The sequence below is a fragment of the Falco peregrinus genome, chromosome 11 (assembly GCF_023634155.1).
Source record: "Falco peregrinus isolate bFalPer1 chromosome 11, bFalPer1.pri, whole genome shotgun sequence".
Classification (NCBI taxonomy): Eukaryota; Metazoa; Chordata; class Aves; order Falconiformes; family Falconidae; genus Falco; species Falco peregrinus.
Window position 1 is genome coordinate 8,272,105 of NC_073731.1, and position 27,736 is coordinate 8,299,840.

At 38.8% G+C, this 27,736-nt stretch overlaps 1 protein-coding gene across 3 annotated transcripts in view; it reads left to right on the plus strand.

Moving 5' to 3' along the window:
* Positions 1-27,736, plus strand: part of MACROD2 (mono-ADP ribosylhydrolase 2) — an 892,420-nt gene that overhangs the window by 590,037 nt on the left and 274,647 nt on the right. For all 3 annotated transcript variants that reach the window (XM_055816691.1, XM_055816689.1, XM_055816690.1), the window contains exon 7: positions 6,868-6,898. In XM_055816691.1, coding sequence (XP_055672666.1) covers positions 6,868-6,898 — 31 coding nt within the window. The remainder of the gene's footprint in view (positions 1-6,867; positions 6,899-27,736) is intronic.

Below are 27,736 nucleotides of genomic sequence, written 5' to 3' on the forward strand. Positions count from 1 at the left end.
GCCGCTTTTGTGGCAAAGAGGTCATCAAAGGAAAAGACTCCCCTGCAGCCCCTTGATCTATTTAGTTTTGTTAACAGGAAATATTAAAGGTATTCTTTTGGCCTTGAACCTCTCAGGTGGTCTCTTTCAGTAACTGCCCTTTCATATAAATAAACAGACTTTATGAAAAACTGCAGTCTTTGTGGTAAATACTTATCTGTTGCAGTCCTTTAAGTGTGACCAGCAGGGAAACTTGGGGAGATCCTCTGACAAACTGGTGTGCAATTGGTTTGGATTTCTGTCTTTTCCAAGTTATGATGAAGTTCTGTATGCACTTGTTGCAAAACATTTTTACTAAGTAGGTGTCCTTTAGTCAGCTTTCAGTAGATTTGCGACAGATCCCCTCTCTCAATGATCATTTGCCACCTTGCTGTTAGGGTTTGTTTTTTTTTTTTATTATTTTCAATTTAATTACTGCTGTGTGTAATTTTCTAAACACATGGTCCTTTGATTGTGCAGTATTAATTTACATTTTGGTAAATGAAGGTCCATAGAAAAGTTTTGAGCCACAATACTGAAAGGATGTTTCATGTTAGGTCTGAATCTGGACTGCAGCTGTAGTTGCTTGACCAGCCTTTTGTCAGCTATCAACACCCTTTGAGAACACATCACATAGCTGGCATGTGAACTTTCAGGCATGTAAAAGAGCTGGACACTGAAGTTTCTACCAGTAAATTACCCCCAACTTTTTTTGGCACTTGTGTGCCCAGTGGTCCTGACTGTGCTGAACAGCTGAACGTTGTAGCTCATGAACCTGCCCATGTGGGAATGAGGAAGCTTGTATGAATGTCTGAAGGTTTGTGTGTGATCTTCTGTATTCAATAGACTAATTTTTGAAGCGATAATTACTTTTGTATTCTTTAAAGACAGATTAATAAGCATGCTAATATGGTCTATAATGAAAACTGAGTTTAACCATTCTCATATTCAGTTCTTCCTTTTTATTTTTTTCCTCTTCATTTTCAGTATAGGAAAGTGCATTAGAGTTTTCTATGAGTAAGTTTTCTTTGAATTGTATTTACTTGCAAAATTTGTTGTTCATTAAATTACAGTTCAGAATGATGACATTTAAAATTTATGGCAGGAGATTGACTAGGAAATAACCTAAGTTTTTATTTTATTTTTCTTCCAAATAGTAGTATAAGGATTTTTAAAAGGCAACAGGATAGTATTATAGTTAGTGGTTTATGAAATGTTTTGGTTTATAAGTTTGATCTAGTAAAAGTAGCAAAGGTTGACTCTGATGTTACTGTTATCTTAAAAATGTGCATACCCTGTGAATGTTTTGTGCATTCAGGAGCTAAAATAGGTCCTGAAGTTTTATAGGTTTATTGTGCTTTTTGGAATTAGGGGGTTTTATAGAGCATGTTATTTTGAAAAGCATCTAAGGCACTCAAATTTTTTTAGGAGCTTTGGCTGGCCAACAGGAATATCGGTGTAGCAGATACTGAAGTTTGTTGACAAATGCTGAAAAATAGTGCTATAACTGGGTTCAGACTGTTCAGGCTCACAGAAATTAAGTTAGGGTGGATTAATGGTCATGGCAAGGGGAAAGAAACAGTCATTTGCTGGCTCTCCTGGTGCTAACTCACGCTGCTCGACACCAGACGTAGGGATGGCTAGTTCAGCGTGCTTACAGCCCTCTCGCTGACCCTGGGCTCTACAGACCACCCCCCTGCTATCTGTGGGCACAGATGGTGCTATCTGCGGTTGCATACCGCAGGTCAGTGTCTGCACAATGGAGGGGATTTGATCTAAAGCAGGTATGGGAGCGCTGGTGTTGATGCTGTACCAAAATGCTTGGGGAGCGGTACCGTTGTGCACACCTCGTGTTGGGGGGGGGCTGTACCAGCTGCCCAGGTGGGTGCTGCCAGGGTGGGCATGGATGAGTTTGAAGGGTTTCTAGTTTTGAAACCTTCTGCTTGTACATTGAAAATAATGGTGACAATGGGTCTGGAGCATGTGCAACTGATGGCTAAATATAATTTTCTGCCACTAAAAGAACTGCAAGGGTTTCTGGAAGTTCATCCAGGACCATGCCTTCTCTGCTGTTTCATATTCCAGCTTGACAACCGTAATTCATCTCCAAATATCAGCAATACCTAGGGGGAGTAAGGACTAAAAAATGCATGTGACCAGCTAAACAAGGGAAATGGAAAAATGCCTGATGTCAGATGACACCAAGGTCTCTCCCATCTTCCCATTTCCTGGGGTCTTCTATTTTCCCTGCCATTGCAGTGCCTCGACCATGTGGTCCAAGTATTAAATATACACCACTGTATTCCCCACCACAGCTCTTCACCACCCGCTAGATTCAAATCATAAAATCTTTTCACGAAAATAAATTGTTCATTATTCAAACAATTGATACCATTTAAATTAGCTTGCTTTCTGGTTTAGCTGATACTTAGCTTTCACAGCGCTGTGCCACAGTCTTGATAACAGCACTTCATGATGCCACGATGTATGTGCCACAGCTTTTTGGTGCTGCATGTTAAAAGATATCATAGCATGCTATCGAAACTCTTTTTTTCCCTGGCAGAAAGTGGAGGCTTTAGGCAATAAATACTTACTTTTTTCTTCTTTTTTAAGGTGGACATGACAAGCCACAGAGGTAGTAAAGTGCCAAGGAAACCAGAACATTATTAATCCGTGATGTTCTACAAAGTTATTACAAATATATATTTACGTTACAGTGAGCTTTTTGAAAACACGCATGGGAACTTAAGGTGTGAAAAGTCCCATATTATACTCTACACAGCAGATCTAGTTCTACCATAGGCAGCCTTACCTTGTAACCCTCTGCTTTACCTTTGCAGAGTCCCCCTGGCATTCATCCTCGTGAATCACAGCAGAGCAGCGCTGTCAGGGCTGCTCTTAAACAAGCAATTTTCTCTCTGCCCACTCACTTGCCACTTCAGTTCACAAGGCAATCACCAGCTGTAAGACAAACAATCTAGCAAAGGTGCTCACTGTACTACTTTTTAAAAGCGAATGCCTGCTGCAGAGGAACTCATTTTAGTGTAATATTTTGATACAAATGAAGGAAGCTGAAAAACAAAAACTTGAGCCCAACTTAAAAATAATAAACTGAGGCACTATAAGATAGCATAGTTGGAGGAGTTTTGGGTCAGGTCCTCTGAGTGGCAGGAGTGGGGCATTCTCCTACTGAATCAGGAGTTCAGGTGTGTTCCTGAGGGGATGTTTGTTACCTTGAACTTGCTGGAGAAGCTTTTGGTGATGTTTTGTGTGTAACATATTTAACTGCCTTCAACCCAGAGATATTAGGAAATATTGACTTTGAACCATTAGTTAAAAATTTCTGCTTATTTCAGTAGAATCAAAGACTTTTTAGAAAGCTTGTGAGTTCTTTATGAAGGCTCAGTAATGCCAGTTGCATGAAGGAATGGCTCTCAAGTATCAGTATTAGCTAGTCTGCTTCATGAGGTGATGCAGTGAAATCAGAGAAAGCTCAATTTGTGTTTGATATTATTTTTGTCTGCTGTGTTATGTGCTGGAACAAAAGTGCTTACCTCGTATGAGGCTTGGTCGTGGCAGAAGTGGCACTGGGATGCCGGTGCAGAATGCTGAGCACTTAATTTGAAGAAAGTCCTTGCTCTGTGGAAGCAATTATTAGGACAGCAGTAGGAGGCATCTGGTCATGTAGACATAGCAATTGTATTTTTCTAATGTATAACAGTTAATACATTTCAGCTCAGCGTGAACTAGAAACCCTTGTTGTAGACAAGCCCTTAAGTATTTAAATACCCAGGTCCCTCTTATTGCAATGTCTTAGAGTCCAGCTTGGCCTCTGCATGGTGACCATCGTAAATTTGCCTTATGAAACTGCATTACATTTCATCCTAATTAACACTGCTCTGCTGTAGCCTTAGTAAAGAACGATTAGCTTAGAAAGTACTAGAGGCTGAGTGCCCACATCCTCTCCTACAGGAATTAAATCCATTTCAGTTTTACAGTATTCACACAGCTGATTGTTTGGCCTTTTTATCTAGATGATGGCAACAGCATAGTAGTAGGAAGATCTCGCTGTTATTAGTTGTGTCTTATTCCAGAGTCGTACCTGTTTTGAGTGCTGTCAGGGTAACATTTCTTACTAGCTCCAAAGTAAATCAAACATGCTAATTCAGTAGCAAAGAAATTAAAAGTTAGTCAATAAATAGCAGTTACCAGCAACAAATGAAGATGAGAAATGCTATATTGTGGAAATAGGAATGAATGTTTGCTACTGTGAAAGTGATTTTTTTTTTATTGAAATCAAATATAGGATTAAGGTATTATTACACACAGAAAAGGTTAGAAACCTTAACATCTTTTGTCCATAAGCCAAATATTGTATTATGTTGATATCCATGCTGTGAGTGCCCCATTACTGCTCTGCCAGTAATTTCAACCTGGCATCCAGACTAAATTGTCTCCCTAGGAGCCAAGAGGAAACACAGTTGATACGTGATCTTGGGTATGGGCCTTTCTTGAATGAATAAAAGCACTGTCACATTTTACGAAATTACATCTGCTGGTTATGTGCTGTGATCATCTCTGAATGAGGGAGAGGGCAGAGCTCATCCAAGTTATGTCACAGACCAGTATTTGGAAGAAGCTTGATGGGATTTTACACACTCTTGTAGCTCTATTCAGATATGTTTCAGCTACATGACAGAAGTGAAAGCAAGGTGATGATTATGATGTGTCTACATAGTAATTTTAAAGTAGGTATTAAGAAACATGCACAACACACAAATTGCTAGCTAAAGCTTGCAAAACAGCCTCAGAGCAGTGTTTTCTGTGAATGGAGATGAACAAATGCAGTGAGCTATGGTCTGTCCTGCAGTGCTGCGAATGCAGTTGTCTTATCTCTTCTCAAGGCAAAGCTGAAAAGGAAGCTGGGTCCCCTGGAAGGTGCAGCCTTCCCTTCAGGAGCTTGGCTCCAGGGCCAATAAACACAGCTGTGGGGTGAGATCTTGGGAGTGTGTGCTGAGCCCATCCCACAGTGCAGCAGCCAGGCTGGTAAATCCCTTCGGGATCACTATCGGGGCTTTGCTTGGTGCAGGTGACAAATGTGCAGTGGTGTGGGGGGAGCTGGTGCCCAGTGCTCTTTTGCTGCCCAGGGTCTGCAGAGCTGCCCCAGCCTGTGGTCCCCCAGGTGGGTGGCTTTGCTATATGCATGGGGATCTGAAGGCATCAGCTGCTTCCTATAGGCACCCTCTGTGGTGTGGCCCAAGGAGCTGCAGGACTGGTGGGATTTCAGAGGTGCTGCAGGACATTTTCCCCTTGTCCAGAGTTTTGGGGACAGTAAGGGAAGGAACCTTGAATGGTGTTACTCATTCCCTGTAGCCAATAAAAGTATCTAAATCATATACTGTTACTCAAGTTCTGGGACAGAATGGAAAACAAAACACTTGTTTGGAGCAATTATCTCCTAATATGTGAAACTTCAACAGCGGTGAATTTTAAAACCTGTTGCTAAACTAGACAAAATCATCCTTTATGCCTCTGTTATTGCCGTAGCATCTGTTGCCACCTCAGCCTGAGCTCTGCAACTGTGTGTGTTGCGGTTTTTTTCCTATTGCAGTCCTTATTTCCTTAAAGAGCTGGTTTGTTGTGATTTATTGGGTACAAACTACAAAGCTAAGTATTTTTCAGGATGTAAGTTGTAGTGGTTGAGAAGGAATGAGACTATAATTTTCCCTCACTTTATTTTACTTAAGTATTTTCAGAGGGGCAAGGAGGATGTATTCTTTCCATTAGACCTCTCCTTTCTTAATCACCGTTCCCTAATTAATTCCCTGGTTAAATATAAAGCAAGCATTAGCTTTGAATAATGTTTTCCTGTGTGATTAAGTAAAGAAGAATTCCTTTCTTTTGTATGATGACTCATAGCCAGGGGATCTGGAGGGAGCCAGAGGGTGGATATTTGAGACTTTGGTCCCAGGTGCTCTTGTACCTTTGAGCTGTTTGCTGTCAGTCCAGAGGTGGGAGGCGCAAAGGTGATATCACATATCAACTGCACATAAAGAAAATTGTCTTTCTTGTGAAACCACGGCTTTGGTTTCTCCTGGTGGAAAACTGACTCTAGCTCACAGAAATGCAAATCTGTAGACAACACATACAGCTAGGAAAAATGTAAATTGTCTTTCTTGCTGGTACGGTATCTCTAACCATCTCTTGTTGCACGATACATTTATTTTGGTGTTCAAGCTGGCCCAAAAATGTACCCTTTTCACCCAGCTTTTCTAGGTCCTCTCCCCACACCAGTTTGCAAGCCTTTAACTTGTACCGGTACAGCTGTGTTGGGTCACACTATAAACCACATATTTGAAAAACATGAGTTTAAAAGTGAAAACCTCTGAAATAGAAAAGGAGGTTACACTGAACAAGGGCATGGCAAAGGGGCAGGGCAGGTTTTAAGCTGGCCAGACTTACTTTACTACTGAAGAAATATTGTCTAACTCTGCCTAGAGAATATGATTTCTTTTTTTCTACCGTACTAGTTTATGGGATGAATTTTTAGCTTAAGGTATTAATTTTCAGCTCGAAAAGCATATTTACTAATGATCCTGGGTTCAAATGTTGCTCCTAGCTCAAGATGAGAAAAAGAACGTGGCTTTGCTAACATGGCAGCAAGGAAAACATACAGAACGTTTCATATAATGACATGAAAATGCCTGTGAATTGACTGCTCTAATAGTGAAGGCTACAACATGTAATCTCTGAGTGTTGAAAACCAGGCATTTAAAAATATCTGTTTAATGAGCTTTTTATCTAAACCAAGGGTGTCTCACTGATTATTTTTTTGTTGTTGTTTTACAGGCATTTCCCTGTATTTCAACAGGAATTTATGGTAAGTAAGACCTTACAGGTCACATATTGCTTAATCAGTTTTCCCGTTTATTACTATTTTAAATGGTGATATTTCATATCAAATGTCTCATCGGTCATCTTGGCTTGAGAATCTATTTATCCTGTGTTAAAGAACAGAGACCCAAAGCCTTTGCGTGTGAGCAGATACTGGTGTGCTAAGAGGGAGGCTGTTGTGCAGCCCTTAGCACAGCCCTTGGCCTGCGAGCTGAGGCCCACAGCTGTGATTACACCTCTGCGGCTCCCTAACTCTTAAACATGCTGCTGTGGCCTCAGTGGGGAAAAACAGGGTTTTGGCAAAATTTTCCATCATAAGGCAAGCAAGCAAAACTCCCCGGTGTCCAGGACTAGGGGAAACGTATGGTTACCTCAAGCAAACTTGCTGGAATAACATGAAATTGTCTTTGTTCCCTTGAGTTGTGCTTCCATATTTTGAGTTTATAATTTACATGCAAATTAATACCGCATGAAGAACTGGAGGTAAAGCGTTATTATAGAAGTTCGTCACTTGCTTTGCTGTAATTTTACAGTAATCCGTCGCTGATAGTTGGCTTCTTTTTGGTTGAAGTTGCGGAAGAAGTGAGCATGATATTTGAAGGAGGAAAAAGATAAGCTGTTATAATATTCAGAAAACAAGGAGAAATTTGAGGGCATGTAAATTACGAGAGGACAAAAATACTTTTTAATTTAAAAATAGCGTGGGCTGATTTTTCTTTCGTTTAGGTTCAGTAAATGCATACAAATGATAGTAGGTTGGATTACTTGTACAATTGAAAGATTTTACAGAAAATGCTAAGCAGCAATAAATTAAAAAAAAATGTAGTCATCATGTAACACCACAGTATGACATAGCTGCTGCTGCATGAAAGTAACATATAGTAATTTATTTAAAGTAACTTGAGTTCTGATTAATCAGCTATTGCAGTTGAGGAGGGGGAAGTGACAGGAATATTTAGGGTGGGTCTTTTTCAAGGAGCTCTTATTTAACATTGTTGGGTGATTGTAAATCAGAATTAGGCTTCAGAAGGTAGAATCTGAATTATTTTGGGTGCTGTATCCTTTTCTACTTGAACTGCACTTCCATAGTTGCAGAACACGCAGATGCCATCTCCACAAACACTGTAAGTCACTGAATACGAACCTGGTTTCAGATGAAGCTCTGCCTTGGTCCTCAGTTCAGGTCCCCCTCTCGAACTTTCAGGGCAGCTCTGCATTTTAGATTTTGACTCTTTGCCTTAAGTACTGATCTTTAACATAGACACATTTTTTATGCTGGTTTACAAAACCAGGCAAGACATGGTGTAAATGTATTGGAATTACTAGTAAGTAGAACGTACAAGTAGCAATAACTCACTTTATTTTAGAATTTTCCTAGTTAATAGAGAAAGACTCAGCAGGTGAGGAATGTAATTCCCTGAAGTCAGTAAAGAAAGTTGGAAGGGACCTCTGGTAGGAATCTTGAGTTTTCTTCTCCTGAGGCAACGGATGCTTTTCTTGAAGCTAGCAGTGATTTTATGGGGAAGGCTGTGGCACTACTGGAACATTATATAGTGTGGCAGATGCTTTTGCAGTAACTGCTGTTTTCACCTTTGAAAATGAATTAAGACACATTTCTGCTAAAATACTCTTCTTCTGGGGCTGCTTTTTTTGTTTGTTTGTTTTGGGAATATAATCTCTAATAGATTTTACTGTTTTAATAAATACTTTCTGTTCCTCAATGAAAAAATACCTTCTTTTCAGACTCTCAGACATACTGCTAGAGAAGTAATTAAACAGGCAACCCTGCATCAGGCTTCAGGTGTCAATATTTTCAAGAATGTTTGATAGCAGTTGCAGTGCTAAAATTGTGCTGTGTGATGTGTTCGAGATGTATAGCATACCCGAAGTCTGCAAAGCTATGTTTTCATCTCTATGATTTTGTTGGGGTTTTCCCCTCTGCATGGGTATATTCCTTTAGATAAAGTCAGCAAAGTCTAGACAAACAAGTAGATCAACTCGGTTGCTGATGGCCTAGCTGGTTAGGATTGCTTTATGTATTGTGCAGTTAACACTGGACTATTCCAATAAAATGTTATTAAAGGAACGTACAGACTTGATTTTTCACCTCAGATCCATGTGAACGGATGCCGTCCCTTCAGAAACCCTTGGCTGACAACTGAGTTTCACCTCCAAATGGAAGTGGAGAAATTTTCAAGAGATCAACTGAGGATATCCCGTTTAAGAATCTGGACTGTGTTCTGCTCCAAATTCTTGTAAATGCTTAGATGGCTTGCCTTTACTATTATTAGGAGAGAGCAGTCACACTTCTCTGGAGAGCAGTCCTTTCCGGTTTGCATCACTGCAGAGCACTCCTTTTCTCCCATAAAAAGGAAACTGGGAAGAAACAAGCAAGCCAGCCTCTTTCTGAGGGTTTGGCTAAGGGCAGATTGCTTTTCATGAGAAGGGTGTTGGGTGAAGGAAAGGTCTGCCTTTCCTCCCCAAACACTTTCCTGACGCTCCATCTCCACCCGTAGCACTGTGGATGTTCCAGCTTGAACGAATTAAAGCCCCGAGAAGGCCATTTGCCTTTAAGGCACTGTGCCAGCATTCAAAACTTTGATTTTAATGTGCTCCTATTTAGAGTGCTGGCAACAAATTCACTCATGTGGGATCTTTGTTTTAGAAGTCTGATAGCTTCAAATGAGGGATTAAATCTTTAAAAAATGAAGTAGAAAGCAACTGATGCTGAATGTTTGTAAGGACTGCAAAAGCAAGGGTGTACCCACAGGCACTCTTTTTCTAAGAGATCCCTATCATCTCTAATATGCTGATAAACTGATAATCGATCTAAGTAAGCAAAGGCTGTGAAGGCTTATATCCCCATGGATCCCTGGGTTACTCTATTGTGTTGCAATAAATGCTTTCCTTTATATCAAAAACATGAAGTTTCACAAACTGGTTCAGGAGGAGTGCAGAGGATTCGTATCACTCCCATAGCGTTAGGGAGGTACTGAAGTATCAAGCAACAGATCCTCAGTAGCTGTTCAGTAACACTCAAACATGAGTCAGAGTGCAATCTTAACCTTATCAAAGGTTTTTTGTAGGCCAGCTAGATTTTTAGGGATTTTCTAACATTTTGTCTTTTGCCTTTTTCAAAGTGATTTTACTATCTGTTTAAAAAAAAAAAATTAAAAAAAAATAATCTACAGACAAATCTGTAGTCCAGAGGGTAAAACATGTTATTTTAGGCTGTAGAGTGTCAGATCGTCACCTTATACACAGTGAATCACCATTTACACATCCACTTCCCCCATAATTACCATCTTGTTATGGCTGACGTACTGCCAGAAGGGGGGAAAAAAAGTGACTTCCTTCAGTATATTTAATGGAAGAGCACCTCATTATCATGTCTTTAAGAAGCTCCCCACAAATTCTGGTGTTCGCAGCCTGTGAAGTGAACAAGGATGCCTGCTATGGTGCTACAAATCTTATGAGCTGCGAAATTAAAACAAGGCTCTGCAGATGGATATGAGAAGACAGCTATTTTCATGTTTGTTGCAATACTCTGCTGAGAGGTAATTATGGGGTGGACTACATATGGAAGGAGTTGAAGATGTTATGGTCTATGCACACCTATTTGTTCCTTCTTACTGTTATTTTACAGTAATACAGGGTTTGGCTGCTGTTCCCAGATACTTATGTTGGCAACATAAGCTGCTCTGGCAACATAAGAAAGTATTTAAATGTTATTTTAAACTTAAGGGAGGTGAAAAAAGAAAAAGGGAAGAAGGAGGAAAAGAAATATTGAGAGAAATGTACAGTTAGTGTTTCTTTTTGTCTCTACATCAATATAGCTGTATATTTTACCTTTACTTGACTTTCACTAAAATGGTATCATCTGGGTGGGATTTTGTTTTTGGGTTTTTTTGGGGGGAAGATAATGGCAGTTCTTAGGTTTTGTTATGAATGTATATTTGCATTTATTTTAAAAACACAGAGCGAGAAAGGGAAAGGAAAAGACAAAAAGCCATGAAACTGCAGAAAGTCTGCGGTGATTTGGGCAGTGGAAACGCACAGATTCACTTTAAACACCTTTATTACATTGGAGTGAGACTTGTTTCTTTTAGAATCGGGTCACTTAGGCTTACTTGTAGCTTTTGGCCTGGTCATGGCAAGACATTGCAAGGTTAAATTTATTATGTGTTGCTGAAGGAGAGACTGAAAAGCAAGCTTAGAAAGCAATGAAAGAAAAAAAAAAAAGGCGAAGTATTCAGTGTATATCGGAAATAGAAGCATATAATACATTCTCAAGGCAGGGTGCAGGTAGGTGTCACAGATAGTCTGCTCTGCTTTGTCTTTATCTGGGGAGAGAGGTCTCTTGGTCTGGTGCCAGCTTGTGTCACAGCTGTCCTGACCTCTGGTGTGTCCTTCTCAGTATCCAAAGAATGCTTCATCCTGCCAATCCACAGAGTGTATCTGTCAGCTCTTCTCCCCGTGAGGTGATCCAAGATAGATTATAACAAGGGATTAGCAGACAGGTGTGCTACTGAAGGATTACAAAAGCCCTCTGAAAATCCGAGTCAGAAGACTAAACCAAATGTTTTTAAAGGTAGAATAAATTCCTGACACAGGGCTAAAGGTTAAGGCATTCTATTTCCATGTTTCCCATCTGTTTCTCCACATTTTCTGTTGGTGTTTTATTCCTAAGATACATATTTCTTTAATGAGCAGTTCTAATAAGGGTTGCACTGCCATCTTTCCAAGGAAGGAGTTGCAAATGTTTCAGGGGCACTATATACAAATATATAATAATTAACTATGAAACAGTCTTGTATTTATCTTCAGTCTGGTGCATTGGGTCCCTGTAACAATCACAATGATCTGATGCTGTACGTGATCATGATCATCAGCATTTGAACACTGAATATTGTCAATTATGGTGACCTAGGCAAATGGATATTATCATATAAATTCTGTGTGGTGGGGTAAAAAAAAAAAAAAAAAAAAAAAGAAAATCCAGTAAGTCACGTAAGGAAAGTTCCCGTTAGGAAGATTGTCTCTTGACTAAGCCAATGTTTTAACTTGATCAGAGAGCTCCTCATTTCTCAACTCAGACTGCATCAACTTTTTTAACAGTACTGTGTGATTTTAGCAGTCGTTTTTTGTAGCTCATTGGAAATTTAATTGCATTTTGTTATTTACACCATAATTTATGTAATATAATGTTTTAGTGAAAATGAAGATATATCTGATAACTCATTTTTTTAATGCTCTTTTGGGACTGATCACCAGTTAACTGAGATTATTATTAAAATTAATAATAGTAACAGCTATGAAATTACTATTATAATATTCAAGTAGTCCTAGAAACCTAATTACTACTTGTATAAAAATTTGTTGCATGCATTATTTAACAGTGCTCTTATTTCAGACAGCGTAGTGTCCATGATACTAATTGGTCTTTTCCTATATTTTAAGTACTAAAAAAATTACTGGAAAGTGTAAATTGCTGAGCCCTCAACAGTCTAAAATTAACATTCATATGATGTTTTTAGCAAGGAAAAGCTCAAACTTGATTCCAGATGAGAGACTTAATAAGCTCTCTTTTTCAGTGGGAATTGGTATTTTATGGATATTGTAGTTAGACTGTTGAGAATTTTATGTATTCTGAAGTGCTTGCTGACTGGCCCAGTTTACAGCATTTGTCTTGAATCCTAGAGGATGAATCCTGTTCTTCATTGAAATGACATTAAGTAACTGTCCTTAAAAATTTCCCTTTGAAGACTTAGACCGTTGGACACTGAATACTCAGTTGCTTCATGGCCTTGCTTTTCGTCTTTTCCCTTTTCTCTTTATGGAGAGATAGAGTCTATGTAGTTGCCTTTCTTTCTTTCAAAATTGGCAGAAGCATGAAGAACTTCAGGATTTGTAAAGTCTTGAAAGCCTGGCTCCTTTGTTAGGCTCACCACTCTGAGTAGTTTATATTTGCATATGTTAATTGCCTCCTTCAGTCTTGCAACTTCTGCCCATACTCTCTCTGTAACCTCACTGTCTTGATTCTACTCTGCAAGAAACAGTTGTTTGTGGGCTCTCTTGCTCTTATTTCATAGTGGCTTACATCATGAAGTACCTAGCATAGCTCATGTCTAGTTGCTTTTGCAATGAGCTATATAGATATCTGCAGACTGTTGAAAAAAAAAAAGCCAGTGACAGCTCCAAAATCATCAAAAACACATTGCACTTTGGGCACTTTTCCCCTTTTTCCTTTCACTTCTTGTATTATTTTTTTTTTCCCCCAGGCGAACTGTTCTTCAAAGCGTAAGAGAGTTGGAAAAGATCTCTGGTATTCAGAAAACACATTGCTGATATCACAAACAGGGCTTCAGCTGGTCAGATATAATGTTTGTTTTGGTATTTGTGGTTTTCCACTCAAAGAAATAGACTGTCTCAATTACCGTGATGAAAGTTAAAACTCTGTATTGTTATATACTAGCAGTATCACTTAATCCCCTTTTCTAAGTTTTCCTGGCTGATGTCAAAAAGATACTCTTATGTGTGTGTTCTGTGGCCTTACATTCAGGAAATAGTAAAGCTCTTTGAAGCTCATTTGTTAAGAAATTAATTTAAGTAAGAAAATAAAGATACATGAACCTTGTCCTGGAGACGTTAAATTAACGTGATACATGAAGAATAAAATACTTCTTGGTAAAATACCCCTTTATTGCTATCCAAAATTTTTCTTTGATGTAATCTTGTCCTTTCCCCCCAAAAAAGAGTACCTCACTCAAACCAAACTCGGAGCCCAATCCGTTAGCAAATTCTTCCCTTTGCATTGGCTTTAATGCGTGTGGAACATACCACAGCATCATGGAAGAGGCCAGCAGCAGAAGGATACCTAGGTTCAAAAAGATACGTTTTACTTTATTTAGCTTTAAAATTTAAAACTTAAAAATTACTGTCTCAAAAGGTTAAGAGGCTACTAGCGACTGGTCTAATTGTTTGGGTACCTGTTCAGATAATTCAGCCAACCAGCTATGTGTGTATATTGCTATTCAAGACAACTTCTCTGCATTTATATTTCATTTTGAGAAGTCAGCAGCCAGAAGCAGAGACAAAGATGTGCTCTTTTTGGCTTGTCTGAGGCCCCGAGTAACCTCATCCCAGTCTGAAATTGTTCTTGCTTTGAGCAGAAGGTTGGACCAGATGACCTCCACAGGTGCTGTAGCCCTTCCAACCTGGGTTTTCCTGTGATTCCAAGCTGCTTGGATGTTTTCTTCATTGACAAGTGAGATTCATATAGGGGAATCACACCATTACCTCAGATGCCTTGGTGAGATCTCATCAGGTGCTATAGCAAAGCAGGTTTTCTTTGCAAAAGGAGAACATTGTGGTGTCTTGGGTGTCTTTTAATCATATTTGTGATTAAGTATAGTATGACAACTTAGTGATGGTAAAGAACATATTTTTCATCCCTTCCCCGTTTCTGAAGAAAATGTTGTAAATGAATTATGTACCTCTGAGTTTTAAATACATTGTAAAAAGACAGCTAGTTTAATGGTTTCAGTCAACTTTCATGATACAACTGAGCTTCCTTGAAAGAAAGAACTTAATATAAAATTAATCTAGTTAAGGAAGAATAGTTATCATCTTGACAGCTGTAAAACTACTCCTGGGTTTGAAAACTTGCACTAGAGCTGATGTGTGTCATATTAGCAAGGATTTCATTTACCCATGTGCTGTGGCATAACTAGTCTTGTATATTATCTTACTTATACAACACACATTTTCTGTACTTTAGCAGCTAGAAAAATATCTATAAAGTGCCTAGGGTAGGATTTTTAGTCCTTGATCATCACCCACCGTCATTTTAATACTGTACAATTGGTTTATCTGATGTTTAGAAATTAAAACTGTTAAGTGTATTCGGTTAATGTTGATTCCCACTCACAGCTTAAAACTTTATTCTGTTTGTAAGTACCTTTTTTTAAAAGCCATGAGACACTGATGTTGACTAGGAATAATATTCGTGGTGTGACGTAAATCAGTTAATTTTACCACAAAGTTATTAACTGTATCATTTTTAACTTCTGTGATGGCATTAGATAGTAAATGCCTGAGGAAAGCAGCTCCTTTTTTTTCATTCTTTCCTTATTTTTAGTGCACGGTGATAGGTCTGGCTATGGAATATTGTGGGAGCCTTATTTGCCCCGATTTTCATTCTCTATAGCAGACGTTGTCGCTTAATGTGTATTTATAAAATACCTATAGTAACGGGTGTAGTCGGTGTTGGAGACCCTAAATACTACGCCTGTACAAATACAGAAAGTCACCACATACATAAATTGATATTATTAAGATCATCTCTCATTCATAAGTTTGATGTCTGAAGGTTGCTTCAAGAAGTGTGGCAGAAGTATGTGAGAGAATATGGGGCTTTTAGGTGGCCTGTGAAAGGTATAAAACGTATTGCTGTTAGGACAAATACTTTCTCTTTCTTCTGAAATGAAAAGATCAACAGAAAAGAGCTGCTGTTCGGAGTCTCATCGAAGTACCTCAAAGACAATTTAAAGGCATCTCTGCCTCCAAGGGTCGTTCCCTGTGTTGTCCTTAATTCTGCATCTTTGTTAGATAGGAATGCTACCATATATCATTGGAAAGGGCAACTGCCGCTGAGGCAGAAGAGGAATAGCAAAGGCGGGTGATTCAGTGCAATGAATGACTAATCCTGTTTCTAAGCCAGGGTCCTGTTTATAAGACATATTCTGCAGTTCTGCACACTGCGGTTTGTTGTTAATGCGGTTGTGTTAATGGAAGGCCACCTTGGGTCTGCAAGAGAGTTGTGCCTTTTTGTCTTTAGAACATGTTTAAAGCTATTGTGTGCTGCTTACTGTCGGAAACGTTTTCACCTTTCCTGCATCTGAAGATGAGGTACCCAAGACAATGATATAAAATACAGTGAATTACAGCGATGGAAGTATCTATTAGAGTGGTCTGAATTTAATTGAGGGAAAAGGGATATTTTTTTTAAAAAAAAACTTTCTAAGGTGAGTGTTTTTTTTACACGTGCTTTGAATTTATGCAACTTGAGTAATTTGCCAGTGGCTATATCAGTGCATAAAATGAATTGCATGCATGTGTTGCTGGTACAGAGGTACTCTCAAATGCCATATTAATAATTATGAATAAAAATATTAGGACTCTTTTCCTATTCCATTAATCTATCAGATCTGATTATTCAATATAAGCTAGTTGTCTATATCAATGAAATATTAAACATCTTGTAAGAATACGTGAGTTTACTGCAAAGGAAACACAAAAAAAGTCAAAATTTACCTTTCTGTGAGTACTGTTCAGGAGAAAGTTCGAATGCTTTTAAGAGCTTCTGTACAGAGCAGAATCACTGCTGGTTTTGTTTACTGAGCAGTAATGGTATACATATTAGGTTCCCCTTCAGCCTTACCGAGGGTGAGGTATTCAGAAAAAAAAAAGTGTACCTCGTTGAAGAGCGTTAAGTCAGAAGTTCAGTACACATCGTAACAAGGTGACTACAAAAATAAATGTGGATGGCCTTTTTGTGTACCTGCCAGGCAGGCAGAATAGAAGTCAAGCATTTACTGAGGAGCTGGCTGGGGGTGAGGGGGGGAAGTCACCTTCTGCTTTAAAATACACTTTGGGGTCAGGTTTCTGCTCAATAGAGCTGCTTTCAGTTCATTTCTGAGCTGTCACTACTGCAGAATAGCACCGGTTCGAGGGGTATTCTGTGAGAAGACTAACTGTAATTGGCAATCCATTTCTTCATTTCCATGCTATAGCCAGCCTTGACAAATTAATCACAATCAAATACAGGCTGCGGGATGGGGGGACCTATGTAGCACGGAAGAAAAATGAGGCCTCATGCTGGCATGACAGACTAATCTTTCAATTCACCCCATTAGACTGAATGAGGGGACTTGTTGGTGTGCCTGTCACCAGCACCACCCGTAAACAAACTGCTCACTCTTGGTGCTAGGGCTTGGCAGGTGCGATAAAGGTTATTGAGTGCCACCCGGCACCTCGTTGATCACTGCTGTGGGACGGGGATCACCTGGATTAGTCCTGAGGAGGAAGAGTCACTGTGCAGTGGCTTAAAAGGTGTCTGGAGAGACTACAACCAAAACTATGTTCTGAGGAGCGATTTTCTGTCTGAAGCTGTAAGAACCAAGATGGTCTCTTGGTTTGGGTGGATGTGTTATGGCTGCTGCACAGGGCGACTCTCACAGCGGTGGTTATTGCTAGCAGATCTGAGCAACGATAGCTAGTCTCTGAAGTTGTCCCAGGGAATAGGACCTAGGCTGGCTCCAGATAGAAAAAAAAAAATGGCAGGCTAATGAATTAATTTACTCAGTCATTGATGGAAAAAATGAGATATTTTGGAGAATGTTTTAGTTTTCTTCTTGTGTACTTCTTGGAATGCTGCAAGCACGTGTGTGGCTTCTAGGGTTGTATTTGGAATATGAGACCCAATTTTAACCGATCTACTGATGATAATGTTCTTTATAATACCTATTGCTGTGATTTTAGGTTTTCATCTGGTAACTAATATGGAAACAGCTAAATTCATGCTGGAGTAAGTCTATATAGGTTGTTTTCAAAGATACAGTGGTTTGCAGTAGCTGTGAAATATTCCATTGCATAGAAGAATACTAGAGGAATAGGCATAGCTGTTTGTAATTGACCCTATTCACTTTGACTCTTAATTTCATTGACTTCAGCAGAGGATAAGTCTGGTCCAATGTATCATACCTGTATTATAATGTTCATTTTGAGCAGAGAAGACTTTATCTTACTTTTTCTTGAAAGAGTATCAAGCCCATTGGAAAGAACATTACCCTGAAGTCTGATTTGTAAACGATTTCTGTGCATCTCTTTTTATTCCTTTCAATATATTATATATGAGAGCGTGGAGCACTTGCTTTCCTATATATTACTAGATGATAAACCGTAGCTATCATTTTCCAATTTAGTTTTGGACAATGCACCACATTACTTTCCCCCCCTTTCCCTTTTCTCTGTGATGTTTGAAAGAACTCTTCAAGAGAAATAATGTGTAACACTTTTATAGGGTAATCATTTACTGTTTGTGATACTGTGGCAGTGGAAGACTTTCTGTCCCCTTCTATTTTCTTTTCTGTCTGGAATAAGACTGTTTAACCTTCACTTTCAAGGAATTGGAAGTATCCCATATGGAAAATACCATCTTTCATCATACATTGTGACTTGTATTGGTCAAAAAAAATATTCAGGTCAAATTAGTCAAATTGAGTAGCACTCACAGGTCACATTTTGAGGAAGGTACTGTTCGATGTGAATAACGTTATGCAGCTCCTGTGTGGGGAGTGGCTGATTCAGACATCCCTGAGCTAAATAAGAGCTGGTATAAATATGAGCATGTTGTTCCAGCTGGAAGCCAGGTAGCATGTGTTCTATATCAATTTCCCTGTTTCTCAGGGTTTTTTTATGGTCAGAAGCGTATTTCTAAGATGGAGAAGATGACAGTGTGAACCGCTCAGCATTCTGATGAGAAAAAATACAGAATAGGAAGGTCTAGAACCTAAGCTTAAAAAAGCAGTTGCATCCTTAGGGTGAGAGTACAGGGACTGTTCCAGTGGTGACCAGTGTGTGGTGCATGGTTTAAGCTTTATGTACCAGTTCATTATCCGATGTTAGAAAAAATGAGTATCAGTTTTATGCAGTATGCATATCGGTGTAAATTGCCCAGTGTAGGCTGTGAGCTGTAGACAGTGCAATCATAATAGCTTTTCAACTGATGCAGTTTTATGGCTTCAGAACATTAATCATTTTCTTATGCCTTTAATTACCCTAAGGTGGTTATACTTGTGTCCATAATAGGTGCTAAACATTATGCCGCTGATAGGTTTTTAACTATTCTTTTTGTTGCAGCTAGTAAACACAATATAGCAGACCATTATGAGGCCAGGACATATTTTTTAGCAGAGTGCCATTAAGAACGTTACAGCTACAAGTCCAACGACATTTTGAGCTACATTTGCTAGCTGCTTGTAGTCTTCTGGTTTTTGTGTGTGGTTCCGCCCCCCCCCCCCCCCCCCCCCCCGGGCTTTAAGAATGAGAGAAAAGAACATTTCAGTTGCTAAAGAAGCATTGCTTAATTAAGAGAAGATTATTTTTGTCCCTTTTAGAGAAATAAGGCCTAGTTCCCAAAGTGAGAAATAAAGTGCTGCATTTTCCACAGTACAAAATACAATATAGAAGAAACCAGTGATGCTACTTAAATGTTGACCATGCTGGTCAGCCCTCTAGGAAATCTTCTGTTTTGTTTTGCTGTCAGCTTCATAAGTCATAATTTACTAGCTTTCAGTAAAGCAGTAGTTTAATGATGTATAGTAGGCTCTTCACAAAGAAAGATGTGAGATTCAGAGCTCCCTTCTAATCGAAGCTGTCAGCCATGATGCAGGTAATGAGGGTGCATATTGACAATGCTTCTGTGTCATTCCTAATGAGGAATTCACGTTGTGGAACCTTACACCAGTTTCACTATTGTGTGGCCTGATTAATGAGTTGTCACCATTTTATTGAAAATAGGTAATCAGATGCAGTGATTGCATTTACCATGCTTGGCAACCAAGAAGTGGAGAATGTACAATTGACAAGCTTGAATATACAAGAATCTCTAGCTGCTTAATTTGTGTTCATACACAAGGGTTTATCAACTCCCTGTATATATTTTCAGTTGATATTTTTCAAAATTTTGCACAAGTGACATGGAATTATTTAACTGCTCTACTATTTAATTTTTTAATAATGCCAGTGTATTCAAAATTGCCTCACCAAGGGTGGTCGGTGATGTGCTAGTTGTGGAATGTCATGCATTTGATGGTAAAGAATTAACTTCCAAATCCTTTCTTAGCTTGTTTCATGTTTTCAAGATATCTTTTCCTAGTGGTTGACCTTCTTCTGAGTTTCCCATGTTGATTACATGGCATTTATTCTGACCTTAACTAAGCTGAGTGCTTTCTGAAAGGAGTAGATAGAAATGTTTCTCCGTCAGCACTTATGCCAATAAAACAGACCTGTAGTTCAGAAACTTATCTTATGTTTAAATTACATATGATTTCAAAAAATAATCTACTTTTAAAAAAATACATTGGATAATGAGTTATGTTTACTTAATAGACCAATTTTCACAAATTACTGAAGTTTCATGGTATCAAAGCTTCTGGCTAGGAAGAGGTCACCCTGATATTTGCACTGAATATGTTTCAGCCTTGGCTCCACTTTTTATCATTCTGGGTGTCTTAAGATTTTCTTAGCGCCACATTTTTTTTTAATCTACTTATTTTTATTAGTTGTTTTTATGACTTTTGCTGTCAATATATTTCGCTGGTTTTCTACTTACTAAACAAAATGTTTCTGCCTGAATTTCATGTGTAGTCTTAATTTTGTAAGTTTTTATGTATGATACCTGATGCTTAGGTTACTCTGTATTTATTGCTTGTTTCTGTCACTGCCTATTAAATACATTAATGTCTGTGGACCTCTAAATTGTAAGGCTACTCTCTTCCCCTAAAATGTCAGAACTGATGATGAAACTCTCTCTCCCTCTCCCTTCACAACAAATCTAAATATCCACTTAGTAAACACTAGAAGATAATCACGTGATTCAGTCCTGTCCTGAATTATCTGTCTATAATTTTCAGTGCTTAAGACAGTACGATAACATTAATACACGTTGGATGCAGTTATTTAAAAGATACTTTGCCTAAAAAAAATACCCAAACAAGCAAACAAAAAACTCCCACCACCACCAAAACACCCGGACAATCCTATCTAAGCAGCATTTGACTATTCCAGTTCCACATGCTGTGAGGATGCTCACTCTGCGGATTCTGTCAGCTGCCCCATGCCAGGAGCCACGTCCTTCCTAGGTCTGTCACTGTCTACTTGCTAATCGCTTTCAATCCCAAGGAGTGTGACTGGGGAAAAATAAATAAATAAATAATTAAAAAACAACCCAAAAACCCAAATAAAACAAACCCAACAAACCCTAGTCTGAAGCTGTTGAAGCCAAGGCATCCCACTTGATTTGGACCAAAGCAAAGGATGTTCACACAAATGTTTCAGTCAGCAGGTCTGAGTGTGGACTAACTCCTGGGGGACAGAGATGAGCTGCTTGAGGCGGTAGCATCTTTGTTTATTAAAACTGGATTGAGAAGCTGATGTTTTTCCACTTGCTTTGTTGAAATTAGTGAGTGGGCTTTTTAATTTGTTTGTTGAATTTACAAAAGTACCTCAATCCTTCTATATCATCAGTTATTTTCACTGTGTACCCACTGGTGTTATCTAACTCTTACATAAACAGAACATGAGAAAGGAAACATGGAATCTGATGGGAACTGATAGGAAACAAGATCCATATTAAAATTTCAGCACAAGAAATGTCCCAGAAGCTCAGACATTCATTCTTTCCTCCTTTGACTGAGCACTATTATTGCACACTAGATCTTTCCTCAAATAGTGTTCTAAGCAGCTTTGAAACTGTATGCAAAAGCTAGTCTGAATGCTATCCTTAGCATTTTTTTTTTTTCTCCTTCCTGCTTTTTCAGTCTGTATAGAGAATTTTTTCCCAAATTTCTATTGGAGAGGGGGTTTCTTAATTTGAGTTAATTTTGTTCTTTGCATGATCTGAGGTACTTTGCAGCAATTGGTCTTTCTGTTCAAATGCATTTGTGTCTTAGAGATTTAATTTCTAAGACAGAAAAAATTTCCTCTTTTCTAAGGAATACAAATCCTCCTTTGACCCTTCTGAGTTTTGGATCCTTCTTTCATCCAGATGTCCACCACTTTTTTTTCCTTCTATTCCTAGAATACTTTTAAGTTAAATACCAAGTGCTGGATGTATAGTGTCAAGCATGGCTATCTATTACAGTGTTAGTATAACTTATTTTTAGTTTTTCTCAACTATTTAAGATAGTGACTGCTCTTTTGTTTGCTTTTTGAAATAATTTTTAATAGTCATGTCCAGACTTTCAGTGATACAACCCTACAAACTTTCAGTCTGTTATTCTTTTCTTATCTCCAGGGGGTTACTGTAAATTCAGTAGCTTTTATTTCCATAAGCACCAAGCTGCATGAGATTATTTTGCAAAGCTTGTGTATAAATATGTGTAATTCAAATAAGCATTGGTATTGATCTCGTTGGTTTTGACTCATCAGTACTATGAGTTTTCTTGCTTTGTTGTGGAGGTCCTTTTTTTAGCAATTGATTGATAAAAATAAACCTGGTTTCTTCTGGAATGACAACGTGTTCGTTTTGTAAATCTAACTAGAAAAGTATGACTAGACTTGCTCCCCCCCCCCCCCCAAAAAAAAAAAAAAACCAACCCAAAACAAAACAAAAAACGCAAACCAAAAAAAACCACAAAAAACTACTTTAACTGGTTTTGAACAAACTCTTCTGCTGGTCTCACCAGCAAGTACTCTCGTGTCTTAATTTCCCATCCCCTGCCTTTTTTTTTTTTTTTTAATAGTTTTTATTCATGTTATTGTGACCTCATTTTGCAGGCTTTCAATTTGTGTGTTTTGGTGAAAGAAAAATAGAATAGCTAGAATATTTTATGACTGAGAAATCGGTGGTAGAGTAGTGGCTTGACCTTTGGCCTGGCATGCTCTTACTCCTCAGCAGCACAAGGGGGGACAATAAGATGGAAAAACTTGTGGCTCCAAGTAAAGCCAGGTAGATGGCTTGCCAAGTACCACAATGGGTAAAAAAGAGTTAGGGAAGACTAATTTATTGCCAGTTAAAACAGGTTTGGGTAGCGAAAGATAAAGGCTTTCCTTGCACTCCCTCTTTCCCAGGCTCTGTTACGCCCTCACCCCCAAATCTTGCACTCCCTCCGGCAAGAGGGATTCTTGGGGCTGTCTTTGTTTACTTACTTTTTCCCCACTCGCTCCAGAGCCCTGTTTTGCCCTTTCTAAAACCAGGTGTCAGGGAGGTGCAGGGGCTGCGCAGCCATCAGGAACCATTGGGAACTGGCAGGAATCAGATGTACCTGGCCCCAGGCAGCGACAGCCGCCCTGCAGAGGGGTCCCGCAGCCAGCATCTTGATGCCTGCATGCAATACAAAGGCAAAAATGTAGGCAGAGACCAGGAAATATTATAAAATTTTTAGTTTAGGTGCATTCTTTGTCATCTTCTCCGGGGTTGCTGCAGTGGGGAGAGGAGAATTTGTGAAATGCCTTTTTTGGTTTTAAGGTATAGAGCTGGGAGAATCTCTCATCCTCTTCTGAAGGTAAATCCTGCGAGGAGAGCTGAGATAAAAATTCTATGAATCTACGTTAATTGGCCTGGCCAATCTAGATTTTGTCCCATACAGTGATAATTTTCCCTCCTCCATGCAGTCTTGTGATTTTTTTTTTTTTTTTTTTTTTTTTTTTACTGGTTTCCCTTGCCAGAGATGTGGGGAAGACTCTGCTGTGGAAGGTGGTTACTGCATGTCGATAATTTGCTAAAATAACCCTCATGTGACCCAATATTGCAGTGGTATTTTTCACAATCTGGAGATGTGCAGCTGTTGCATTAATGCAAGCTATCTCAAATGTAATTGTATGTATAGAGAGGACTCAGATAAAATTAATGGAAATCACATTGGCTAAAGCTGCTCCATAAGCTTGACTCTAATGCTTACATTCGGTTTTGATTATGTAAAAAGCTCTTTTGAACTGACCCACCTTCCTTTTACATTTCCCCTAATTAAAAATCATGTATTTTCCCTAGTTGGCTTCATTGCTTAATAATCAATGAGGTTCTCTGTCCAATAACTTTAAATGCTTTTCCATATGCCTGCTGCTAATCTACCCAGGTTGTTGTGTTTCTGGGAGGATTAGTTGTGTTTGGCTGCAGCATGGAGATATGCCCCAAAAGTGTCATTTTCCCCATGCATAGTGTGGGTCATCTCATGCTGAGAGTACACACAAGCTAAATTTAATAAAGTGCTGAATAAACCACCCCTTTTGCTGCCACATGGCTGCATTTGCAAGGAAATTGAGGTGGGAGGTCAATTTTCACTTAAAGGCTCAGGTTGGAGATGCCTGGGGTTTTTTAAGTGGAGGTCTTTAAATCTCACTTGTCTGACAGGTGGTAAGAAATTTACATTTAAATTGTCCAGATCAGCTTCTTATTTGTACTAGCTTGTTAGATAAAAGAAATTTTTTGGTCTCCCATATCCTTTGCTGCCTGATCTAACCAACCATAGCATAGGCTCCTTCTTTTCAAATATGGGCGTTGTTTCTGACTACAGTAAGTCTCATTTGCATTGACATTTCTCTTTCTCCTATAGAAATCTGCATATCATTCAAAATGACATGGAAAAGCTATGTTTGGGGTTTTTTCCCCTGAAGAATGGCAAATTCATTTTTTTTTTTTTAATTTTAAAGCTGAATTTACTACTGTTGTTATAACCAGAAATGTTGATATTTCTTAAACCTTTCTAAACATTAGGAATTGCCATTACATGCTAAAGCAGAACATATTTGCTTGTATAATGATTGAAAAAATACCAACAACAAACCAACCACTGACAACTTGTCAGAATACATGCCAAAAATGCTTTCAAAAACAAGTGTAAATAACACCTAAAGTTCATATCAGGACTAAATTGGATTTGAATTTCTGGGGTTGGAAGTCCATTAACTAGTTATTTCATTTCCTTTTTGACCGAAGTATGCAAGATTCAGTAAATGCAGAATCGTGAGTGAAATGCAAATTAGAGATATTAGCAGGAATCCTAATTTTAAAAAAATATTTGTTTGATAATTAATGCTGTGATCTTTTGACACACTGAAGAACCTGATGAGATGTGGGCTATTTTGTTGATCAATTGCTGTTAGGTTTAAAAGACAACTGATGCTAAGGGCTGATTGTCAGTCAAAAGAAGTGTTGCAATAAGAGGGTGCTAACCTAAGCATAAAGAATTAGCATGTGAGTGAATGAGTCCTTAAAAACAGAAAAAAAGCAGAAGAAGAGTCAAGGTTTTCCAAGAGATTATGATATTTTTGTGTTTTTCCCATTACTTGTTTGTTCTACGCTTTTTAGCATATGAGGACTTGCTAAGAGCATCAGAAGTACGAGATGCATAGTTGCAACCAATTGAGTTTGTCAAAATCAAAGTTTTAAATATCAGGTTTTCCTTCTCCTTGCTTTAAACCAGTTTTCCCATCAATCCAATTCCTAAAACTCCTAATTGCATTTCTCCTTTTGTGTATGTTGCTGTGATCTCAGGTAACAGAACAAGCAAAAAGAATTTTCAGTACAGCATTGGGAGAAGGCTTGAATAGCTGCTCATTACTTCCATGTAATTGTTGTTCACAAAGTTGCTGCAATACAGCCTGAAATAAAGTTATGTGTTTAGAGTAGACTGGCTGTTGCTGGTACATACAGTAGCATAAAATCAAATAAGGTGCACTGTGACCCATGCTGACCAAAAAAAAAAAAAAAAAAAAAAAAGGATATGTATTTTCAGATGCCAGACAAATGACTTCCACAGAAGTGAAGCAGCTTCTAGGCAAGGAGGAAAAACTGCTTCCTCTTAAAAAAAATAATGCATAAAATGTTGAGATTGACTTGACACATCATTGCACTAATGTCCTGCAAAAGCACTTCTTTTAGCAGTATTCACGTAGTGGGTGTTTAAGTAGTATGATGTGCCCTACTGTACAGTGAAGAACAGAAGCCATTAAGCATCAAATACAAGATGCAACCCCCTCTCTGTTCCTCAAAAATGTACTGGCATTTTTGCACTGCGGATTATCTGGAAATATTTCAGATTTGAGCTGTTGTGTATTTCCTGAATACAATAGCTTCTGGTCTGTGTGACCCTTTACTATGGTTTATCACTGCCTGAGGCAAGTATGGAAAAAAAATTCCATGGTGTGAATGAAATGCACAAACCAAGAATCAATAATGTATTTGTTAAGAAGAGTAAACTAAGTAGATTAAATATGCTTCCCACAGTATCTCGCTTTTTCACCCAACCTGCCCTATAACTTTTTTTCTATATAGGTCTTTTGGGGAAAAAAAAAAATAATTATCTTATTTCTCCCTCCCCCACCCCCAAGGAGTAAGTATATCTTGTTTCGGCTGATTTTCTTTGTGCTGTTAAGAAATCTTTGATTTCCCTTAGAAAGCAGATAAGAACTGTGCTTCAGTAGAAATAATGTCAGATTGTTTCGTTTGTTCTTGTACGTGTATGGCCTTCACCAAGTACTCTTGGTCTTAGATAATCCAGCTAGGTCTTCGGGTTGCATCTGTCAGAGCAATTGAATGTGGTGGAAGTGATTTAAAGGATAGAGCTGGGCTGGGGACACCGTCTGTTTTCTTTATGTGACTATTTTTGTCCATTGCCTATGTATGTTTTCTTCCTCTGAAGTTTCTCGGACTTTTACAGTGTCATCTCCCTTCATTTTGCTACGGTGTCTTGTCTTCCCTTATGTTCCTTATATATATATGTGTGTGTGTATCCCCAAGTCCTTGTACTTGTATACTCCTGCCACAGTGCACTGCCTATTCTAGTCGAAATACTGAGAGCTTGAGAGAAGCCAATAGCCCTGATATTGCCTCTGCCAGATTCAGCCCTCTTCCCCAGAACTCTGCACCCCATCTCACAGCGAGAGGTCCTGTGCTCTCTCCCTCTTCTCCTTTTCCTCCACCCCAACCTGCTGCACCTCAATGCACTTTCCCCCGCTCCCGCTGTCTGCACAAAGACCCTGCCAGCAGGAAGAAGGAGCCTGTCATGCCAGTTAACCCCCTTTCTCCCCCTGCCCAGGCTGTAGTGGCAGGTGTATTAGTAGACATCAGGGAGTTGGCAAGGAGGTATCTCAACTTCAGGCAAGCCTTCATAATTGAAATCTGCAATCGATTGCAAAATACAGTTCCATAGGGAACCAGGCTTTGTGTGGATCAGGATCGTTACTTTATTCCTGTCGCTGAACAGCAGATCTCTGGATGCTTGGGCTTCCCTCAGTGCTTAGAGGGCACTGTGTGTCATGGAGGGCCTGGATAGTGTCAGTAAAGGTTGAGCATCACTGCATTGGACCACATGACTTTTAGAAAAACTACCAGTTTCAAGTGAATGGGCGTGGGGTGTTTAGTGTTTGGGTTTTTTTATCCCTTGCAGCGTTAGCAAGGCACTTCAGGAAGGTGGGGTTGATTCCCTACACATTGCTTCTGTTGAGAACAACAAGATATTTTTATTTAAATCAGTGGGTAGAATAAATGTTTAACCTTGTTGGAATTGTAACTACAATGAAGCCAATATCCCATTCCTGTTCAATTCAGTGTATGATGGGAGATTTCACAGTTGACTAGTGTTTTACGCTTTGTTTCAAATTACTTTTGCTGTATTATGTTGCCACTCTGAAAAAAACAAAAAAAAACCAACCAAAAAAACCAACACAAAAACCAACCAAAAAACCAACTTGCTATATACGGATAAGTAGAGATGAAATTCTCTGCATTAAGGAGCTCATGTACACTTTGGAACCTCTTTCAATTAAGGTTTCTCTGTACAATGCTTGTTTCTGGAATAATAATTCTGGATATGGTGTAGAGTGTGTTTTATGAAGATTGAAGTACTTTAGCTCATGAACAGCTGCATACATGTGTCTAAATGGCTGTGTAATTTATGCAGACATTGCATATACACTCTCATAGGTAGATTTTATAATTGCAAAACTACCTGCATATCTTTCACTTGCATTTGCATTGTATAATACTTTCTCGTACCATATGAGAATGCTTATTGCCAGAGTAGTGAGATCTTTGCCTTTT